Source organism: Spea bombifrons, chromosome 3 (genome assembly GCF_027358695.1).
Source record: "Spea bombifrons isolate aSpeBom1 chromosome 3, aSpeBom1.2.pri, whole genome shotgun sequence".
Lineage (NCBI taxonomy): Eukaryota > Metazoa > Chordata > Amphibia > Anura > Pelobatidae > Spea > Spea bombifrons.
This window is the reverse complement of record NC_071089.1, coordinates 81,053,925-81,063,461: the sequence shown is the minus strand read 5'-3', so window position 1 is coordinate 81,063,461 and position 9,537 is coordinate 81,053,925. Positions and strand designations below refer to the sequence as shown.

At 41.8% G+C, this 9,537-nt stretch overlaps 1 protein-coding gene across 1 annotated transcript in view; it reads right to left on the bottom strand.

Moving 5' to 3' along the window:
* Positions 1–2,933: 2,933 nt before the first annotated feature.
* Positions 2,934–9,537, bottom strand: part of PSMD1 (proteasome 26S subunit, non-ATPase 1) — a 33,944-nt gene continuing 27,340 nt past the window's right edge. Inside the window, exons 17-25 of the mRNA XM_053460775.1 lie at positions 7,818–7,932; positions 7,602–7,718; positions 6,484–6,586; positions 5,835–6,004; positions 5,193–5,285; positions 4,690–4,776; positions 3,775–3,915; positions 3,459–3,609; positions 2,934–3,117 (exon numbers count right to left, since the gene is read on the bottom strand). Coding sequence (XP_053316750.1) covers positions 3,463–3,609; positions 3,775–3,915; positions 4,690–4,776; positions 5,193–5,285; positions 5,835–6,004; positions 6,484–6,586; positions 7,602–7,718; positions 7,818–7,932 — 973 coding nt within the window. The 3' untranslated portion in view covers positions 2,934–3,117; positions 3,459–3,462. The remainder of the gene's footprint in view (positions 3,118–3,458; positions 3,610–3,774; positions 3,916–4,689; positions 4,777–5,192; positions 5,286–5,834; positions 6,005–6,483; positions 6,587–7,601; positions 7,719–7,817; positions 7,933–9,537) is intronic.

Genomic DNA, 9,537 nt, shown 5'->3' with positions numbered 1-9,537 from the left:
ACTGCTCAGCGGAGATCATTTACCCTGCAAGTGTTTATAAGGACGGAGGTCCCAACATCTGTCTTCCCCAGACATCCGCAGGAAGGCCACTCGAAGTGATATGATCAGTGCCATAATTCTAAGGTTTGCAGCTGGCCCGTGCGTCTATACCTGCTAGAGAAGGCAGGACGATTTGCGATTATTCTGTGTTCGGAAGCCTCGTTCATTTATATATGGAAATGCCCTCACTGCTTGAATATAGCCCCAGTCATAGCTACACTACATGACCAAAGGCATGCGGACACCCCTCCTAATTATTGAGTTTACGTGTTTCAGCAACATCCTTTGCTAACAGCTGTAGAAAATACATCACATAAGGGATGTCATCTCCAAAGATTGGCAATAAAATGGGTCCTACTGAAGAGCCCAGTGACTTAGAAGCCATCCTTTGCTGGAAGTCAGTTTTGAAATTCCTGCCTGCTAGATCTGCCTTGATCCACTGTTAGCAGTTACATTATGAAGTGGAAGCATCTAGGAGTAATAGCAGCTCCGCCATGAAGCAGTAGGCCACGCACATTCAAAGAGCAGGGCTGCTGAGTGCAGAGTTATGGAGCACATCAAAATTGCCTGTCCGCTGTAGCATCGCTCACTACAGAGATCCAAACTTTCCCGGACGCAACATCAGTGCAAGCCCCGCATGTTGGGAGCTTCATGAAATTGGTTTCCATAGCCAAACAGCCACACAAGCCCAAGATCACTATGCACAATGCCTAAAGTGATGTAAAGCACACCGCCACTGGACTCTGGAGCAGCAGAAACATGTTCTCTGGATGGATGAATCACGCTTCACTATCTGGAAGTCTGATGGATACATTTTAATTACCAGAATGCCACCGAGCGGAAGGCATAGCTCCGACTGTAAAAGAGGGATAATGGTCTGGAGCTTTTCAGGCTTTGGGATAGCCCATTTCATTCCAGCCAAGGGTAATGTTAATGCTACAGCATACAAGTATATGTTAGGTGTAGAGGAACTCAGTGGTCCGCACCGAGCCTTGACCCCCTATTCCCAGAATTGGGAGGAATGCAGATTGTGATCCAGGTCTTCTCATCTGATATCAGTGCACTTTTGGCTGGATGAGGACAACTGTCACAGAAACCCCACTCCAAACTTTGTGAAAAAGCCTTCCCAGGTGAGTGGGGGCTCTTTTAGCTGCAAAGGAAGGGGGAGAGGCAACTACATAATGCGTGGCTTTGGAATGGGATGCCCAACAAGCTCAAAGGTGTGATGGTGGTATCCACATGCTTTTGGTGGTATAATGTAGCCCCCTCCCAGCTGCCCCATAAAACAGGATGGTGAGACTACTGGGTCACCACAGCTGAAGAAATCACTGGGAAAATGACTTCTATCCCACCACCTATAGAAGATACAACTACAGTCCTCAAGATTATCAGCTGCATGTAATAATAACAATAATAAAAAAATAAGATACAAGTCTTCCACGGTGCATGTAGATTGCAATTACATCTCTACGAAGGTTTGCAAGGGTTGTATACCATATACAGCATTGCATTAGTGTGAGTAGTGTCTGATTCACCTTATGGTTTTCTTTTGTTCCTTAGCAGCAGAGAAATGTAACTGTATAGGGAAAAGAAAACAGACCGCTTGCTCCAAGTACAATGTAGCAGTCAGGCTATGGCTTTCTTTTAATTTGCCAAAGTGAAATCCCTTATTAATGAAATGCGCTGCACATCTGCTTCAGTAGCACGTGCAGTGATCCTGGGTACCGCATTGCTTCCAGACATCTATGTGGATTGATATATCCCTTTTAGGATTATTAGATGCTGCTGGTGAAAGATGGATTAGGCAACAAATGTGCTATGATTCTCAAAGACCAAACAACTAGTGAACGATAGTATGCTGTGTGTGTGTGTGTGTGTGTGTGTGTAACATCCTGAGGCCAGCAGGCTGCACACTACAAACTTGAGTGCAAGAACATATTACACATATCACAGCTGTGTCCTGCAGTCACCCTTTATACATATTTCTATTTGATCTTATTAGTTTTCTTGGCTTACAAGACTATCTTTAAGCAGCTGCCAATTTATTTCAACCTTAATTCTCAGTCCTTCCTTCCAGTCCCAAAATTCTGATTGCCTCATTCTGGATGTAAACCAGACAGTTTAACAGAGCTCATTGCAACATAATTACAAACATTTTATATAATCACATTTACACACAAGCACATTGCCTCATCTACAAATTGGTTTGCTACAGGTAAATGACCAAATTTCCCAAATTTTTGGTAGCAAATGTGTATACAGCATTCTGTGATCACAAGTAAAACTGTAGATGACGCGTGTTGTATTACTCTATATGGGGGGCTCAAAGGTTTACAAATGTAGCATTTTATCTATATGTTTGATTAAAATGTATCATTTTCTTACTTTAAAGCCCAAACCATGATTTCATAGGATTCATGTACTAAACAAGTATGAATCTGCTAAAAAAGGGACACCAGAGAAAATGTTAATGTGCAGGAAACGCCTGAGATAGTAAGTTCAACAAACCCAGAGAGAAGGGCAAAACTAATTAAAATGTGACGGTAAGGGAGAGACTGGTTGAAATAGTTTGGATAAAGAACACTCAATCCTTCTGCAAGCCTACTATCCACAAAGTCCGGGTGACTTCACCACCAGGCTGCCCATAAACAATGCTTATCAAGAATGACAGTGACAAAAGCCAGTAACAGTAAGAGTCAACCTTTGTTTTTGTGTGGGGTTTTTTTCTACAGTTTTGTGCATATAAAGGATAAAACCAGCAGTTGCTTCTAAAATTAACACATTTATAGTATACTCTTTTACAAGGGATAAAACCCCTTCGGCTTTGATGTGTTGAAAGCATGGAGACACCAGAGACAGTAGTAGAACGACATTTAGCAGTGAGGGTAAAGGCATTTTGTTTTTCCAGATTTTTTTTTATTTGAAAACGGATTGTGTGGATCGGTAACATTAAATCCTTGGCCCTGCACACATGGGATGGGGCAGTACAGCTGTGGCACACGTTTAACATGCAGCTCTAAAAGGTGTGTGTCTGGGGCCAGCACAGATAAAGACATCAGACACAGAAACACAGGCGATCTAAAGGAGAAGAAACAGAAACAAATAGCTCAATTACAGCAAAGAAAAACAAAACACATACAACCCCATCTAATGATGCAGCCTGTGATAAAGCATTCTGGCAAATGTCTATTTATGCATAAAGTCCCCACGTTCCCCAAATCTACTGACCTCTGTGTGGTCAAGTTAACAAATTAGGATACCCCACGCATTATATATTTATTTATAGCTTTCTTGTATCATATATGCTACATCACTGTATTTTAAGATTCCCTATGTAAGTAGGTCCTAAGTGCACTCCCACCTCCCCATTATACAGGACACCCACTAATGTCTTTGTAAAGTCGCTTCGAAATACCTACATTTCTAGTCATCGATATACTCAAAAGGCTCAGGGGGCTCTGGTTCTTGCTCTTCCTCTTCAATCTTTGGCCCGTGAGCTGCAACAGGTTCCACGAGTTGTTCCTCTTCCTCACTGGTGTCTCTTAGGATTATGATACCACCTATAGATAGCTGTCACAAGTAGAAGGGAAAATTGTATGTGATCACCCCTCAGAGCAAGCAGAGAAATAAACATCTCCAGTACGACCAGGCTAATGGTCTTCCACAACATACATAATCTGCATGTTATAGTGTTGGATCCCATCTCTGACATACACTGTGCATTCGCAGACTTACAGGTTTGAAGGGCTGGTATCTCAAGCCCTCTGGCATGGTCAGGATTTTAAGCTGAGCTGGCATTACACGAGCTGGGTTCTCAAGAAGCTGGAAATTGGGCTCAGGCTCTTTCTTTTTCTCCTCCTTCTTCTCGGTTTCATCCTGCAAATGAACAAATGGGTTGGTACACACTTACATTAGTTATAGATAGCACTGTATTTACACTTATTTCTAGTAATAAACAGATTCCCTCAAGCTGTGAACATACTAATGGTATTGTCTATATGCATGTTAAAATTATTAAATCTTAATGGGATTCTATCATATGCACTTTAACGCATTTGATAGCTGTATGGTTCCTTTCCATTTTTGTGGTTTCACCCTCGCAAAAACCTTGGGGGGATTCTGCAGAATACCCAATATGCCTTTGCCCCTTTATCCCCTACCCCTCAAGGAATCAACAGAGCATGAGGTTTGCCAGGAGGACGGCAGTAACCTGTCCCGTTAAAGTGCCAAGACCGTTTAATTTCGACCATTAAGGACAATAAAGATACTAAACAACTCAAATGCTGCATACAAGGCCTCTAAACTTTCAGTCTCATTATGACCGGAAATCGAAATCTAAGAAATCAAGAAATTCACGGTTGCTTCCCTTGGCCTTAAAGTGATAAGGTGCTAATATGTCAATGGTTCTGGCTCCGGTCAGGCGATTATACTACTGTGTCAGACTTAATACGTCCTTTGCAACAGCACTAAATAAGCCATCATCAGGACATGACAGGACTTACATTATAGAGAGAAAAAATAGATAACAAAACAAATAGGTAAAAAAAAAAATCCAAATATATATTTTCTCCACTCCTGCCTATCTACAACTATCTCCAATGTGATATGTGAAACGATAACTAATAACAATCCGTCGGTGTAGACACTCACCACTTCCATCTTTTCCTCTTCTTTCTTCTCCTTCTCTTTCTCCTTCTTCTTGGCCTTGGCTGTTATCGACAGGACAGCAGTGGACACCTGAGGTTTGAACGTTCATATTAGTCGATTATTTGGGGTTCAGGGTTTGTAAAATGTAGGCAATGTAAGGAAGTTTTAATTTTCTGAAAGGGTAGCACGGCTTCCCATCAGCAGTGGCAGAAGTTATTACAGTAAGGGAATTTAAACATACAAGGGACAGGCAAATGACTATGTCGAATATAAGGACTGATTAAGGTTTAGGTCACACAACTGGAAAAACCAGCAGAAAAGATGGGCCGAATGGTTGTTATATGCTGTTCAATTCTAGGTTTCTACATTTGACGTACGATCTTTTGTGGAAATATTAATTAGGGTCAAAGAGCAAAATATTTTCATACAAAACTGTCATATTATGTTCTATGCAACAGGATATGGTGGACAACCACAATACATGTGTTCTGTCCCTCCGTTCTCACCTTTTCTTTTTCTTTTTCCTTGGGCACCTCCAGGGGAGCAGGATAAGCAAATGTTGAAGGCTTACAGTTGGAGCGATACTGAACTTTTGGCATCTGAAACATTGGCAGGAGTTAGCACGCATAGGTAGGTCTGAATGATTACCAAAAAAAAAAAAAAAAAAAGCTACCACGGTCTCTCCGTGATTTTTAGAAGTTTTTTTAAAAAGCCAGATCAATTGTATGTGTGGTAGATAGATTTTATTATATATTATATATATATATATATAAAATCTATCTATATCTATACACGAACACTGTGTGTAATAATGGCTTCCCAAAGACATAATAGCATTGTGGCGTGCTAGAGGAATGTCTAACACAGAACAAATGTTGTGGAAGAGAGCGAGTTATTGGATAACTTATTAAATGGTATGTCTGTCATTACTCTGCACTGCTAATTAGTGATGAAATATTCAGCATCATAAGGTCTGTAAGAGGATTACACATTTTCCTTTTAACTTTCAGGGACTTGTGATGCTGCAGTTACTGTAACCAGCTGTGTGCTGGGAAAATGCACATCTCCCAAACCAGACACAAACAACGGGCAATAAACACACATCGGGTTCACACGGTACACGGGTCTGCACAGCTCATCACGCTCACCTTAAGGTCCTTGTTAAGCCCAATTACGCAGGTCGGCGTAAAAGCAAGAGACAGGAAGTGTGAGAGGGGAAACCAGAACCAGAACTGCGTGAAGACCAGAACACCAACCACAGAAGGCATGTGAGTGTGACCTGTCCGTGACTGCAACGAAATGGTCACGTTGTGACCCCCTGCATTGAAAATATAAGCATTACATTTTAGGAGTTTCATGAGCGAAAAAGCAAATCTTTCAAAGAAATTACATCTGTGCACTATTTATTATACCCATCAAAAAGGATATATGCACACACAATGTGTTTGTGTCAGTGAAGGGGTTAAAATAAAAGTAGCCACAGCCAGAACATCCTCTGGCAGAATAGGGTGAAGAGGGCAGCAGGCAGGGTCATTACCGCTAAGGGGCCAGGTGCTGTCGGCTAATAACATTACAGAGTCATTAGCCGCTGACTCCCTGTGTAAACCAATATATAGTGTCATCCCTCCAGTAAGGGTAACCCCTTGGGTACTGGACAGCCTCCAACTATACACAAGCACAACAGGGTCTCAAACTAAGAAATTGGTATTAAAAGACAATGAATTAAAGTATGAAAAGGCAATCAATACAGATTAACAGTAAACCAAGACTATTTTTTTTTACTTAAGTGTACCTTACCTGCATCAAGGATTCCTTGGGCCAGGATGGCACCAAACTTTGCCATCACATCATCATGTTTGTCATTAATCACTTTGGAGTAAAGCTGCCGAAACTGGCTGACCTATGACAAAAAAAACAGGTATGGATAAAAAAACAGTAGAACTCCTTACGCAAGAGGGTCAAAAAGCAAAATCAGACCTAAGACAACGCAGTGTTGTCTCGGGAGGAGCATGGATGTGGGAGGGGTGACAACTCATCAAGCACATGGCACACAGGATAGCTTTATTAATAGGTTTGTCAGCCTATATACAAGAAAGGTGTGGGACACTCCAACACAAAAAAAAAAAATTATATTTATGACCATTTCTGACAAAATAGATTGTTTGGAAGAATCAATTGTCTGCTAGTTGTGACTTGTTGTCATCTGTCTACTGGTGCCAAGTCCACACTTAATAAGGTTGTAAAACACACTATACATGTGAGCACATCAATGAAAGTTGAGTATAAAAAGCATTGCCTCCGACCATGTGGTCGTATACGCCCAGGTTGTGGCATGGTTGATACTTGGGGACAGTAACAGGTTGGAGGGCCCTGGGGACAGCCAGAAGCAGAATGTTCAGTCTTGCCATAATCATATCTGCAGGAAGCAGAGCTGCAGTGAGGCAGATACATAGCAGACCTAATATTTTTCTGGCGCCTGCTGTTCAGGGAGATGCACTCATAATGCCGGATGTTGGAGGGACAAAGCATCATACTTAGATTTTTCAAACATGAGTTGACAATATTTGAATTTACCAATACCATGATCAAGAACTACTGGGGACTACATGCAGAACAAGTCTAATTCTTCTGTGGCATCTCCAGGGGTAGATATGGGAGGGTGGAAGCGCTCTACTCTGCGTTTATGTTACAAATATGTATAATACAATCTGAAGCAGGACAATATCCCCAAAACAACCCATAAAGACCAGTTACTGTTTATTTGTGGTATTCCAAATGGACTTGTGGACCTCCAGTTGGAGAGATGAAGAGTCACCTGCCAATGTGGTAACTGAAGAAAGTCCAACCTCAAGGCCACTTTTCAACATAAGAGGAACAACAAGAAACATACAGAATTTCAGTAGACGTTTGCTCACCTTTGGACAGGTGATTTCAGTCTGCTGGATCATAATCAGCGCTGATGAAATTAATGCCCCTTGACGCACATAATTCACAGGGTCATTGGTCATGGGTTCCAGAAGATTAATGGCTTCCTGCAGCATAAAGAACAGTTTAGAAAACACTGCAAAGACTCAACATCATTTAGGATACAAATCACTACACAAGTGTATACAACAGCATTTGCTTCTCACCTTGTTTCCAGTACCAGCGCAGCAGATTCCTAGGGCCATTGCAGCTCCGTATCGGACATGAGGGTTGTAGCTCTCAGAAAGCAGCGACACAACGCTCGGGCATTGCTCTGGAGTTCTGTAAAGAAGTGAGAAACTCTGTTAAGGAAGGCTCATTATAGAACATGAGAATAGACCTGCCTTAGGTAAAATCCTGTCTGTAAATGACACAAATTATCACAGATGCTTATAAAATGACACAAGGTTTTATATAGCACATGCCAATAATTAGTTTTGTACTCTGACAATTCATACTCCTGGTATTCATACTCCTAGTTCTTAACACTTCCAGAACCACGAAAGCCTCTCATAACAAATAAGCCTTCATGGTTCGTGCAGACAGAGTAGGAATCCTCATATGCTCTGAACAGAAAAAAAATCAAGGCACTGTATTCAAAACCACAAACAGAATGTAAAACATGACCAGAGGTAAACTTCCCAGAATCCTGCACCTGAAATTAATCTGCTTGGACAACAAAACATTTCCCTACAAGAGAAAATGATCCAACTGAATTTTGTGTGAGGCGGGAGGAATGAAATGAGAACTTGGAATGAGGGGAAGCAAACAAGGGGAATGCTGTGGTGGGGTTCATGGAAAGAACATTGAGATGCATGGGCAACTGGGAAGATTGGACACTGGGTCCTTCAGTAAGTACAGGAATGTAGTCAAGAAAGATTTATTGTTAAAAAATAAAAAAACATCCAGCTGGTTGCACACAGCAAAAGTTGTGCAAGAATGTAAACAGAGCAGGCAATGGCGGAAGGCACCAGACAAGCAGTGCAGTTCTAATGTAAACATGCTACCTGTCACCCTCTGCCTGGCCAGACTCAAACTACAAGATGTGGATGTCACTATTGCATCCTGCCTTGGACATGTTCAGTACAGACTAGGACAAACGGGAACACAATGATACCAAATACAAACCTGCTCACTTCATACTATGGGTAAACAGGACGAGATTCTAGCTAGGGGCCCTTTAAATAAAGAGTCTAAGTGGGCACAGGTAATGACATTAAACTTCATCCTTTTCAGGCCAGAACAAATTCAGCATTAAACAGGACATGCAGTTGCATCTCAGACCCTTCTGAAGTCTTGAAAGTGTATGTAACTTAACCATGCCGGTCCAATAAAAAGGTATCAACTTAAACTAAAGAGTCAATTTTCTCTTGGGCTAATACAGCAGTATTACATGACCAAAAGTATTGGGACACCCCTCCTAGTTATTGGTGTTTAGATGTTTCAGCACCCCCACACACACTGCTAACAGGTATATAAAACCAAAGCACATAGAGTGCGTACAAATTGACTGTTCTAAACTGCCTCTGGAAGCATCAGCTCAAGAACTTTAATGGGAGCTTTATGAAATGGGTTTTCCCGTGGCCGAGCTACTGCAAGCCGAAGATCACTTCCACTGGGCTCTGGAGCAGTTGAAATGTGTTCTCTTGAGTGATGAATCACACTTCACTATCTGGTCTACAAGTCTGATGGAGGAATGTGGGTTTGGCGGACACCAGCAGAACGCTACCTTCCGGAAAGCACAGTTCCTAATGTAAAGTTTGATGGAGGAGGGATAATGGTCTGGGGCTGTGCACAAAGTAAGGTCCATAAACACATGGTTGGAAGAGTTTGGTGTGGAGGAACCTGAGCGGCCCACACAGAGGCCTGAACTTGAGCTCACTGACA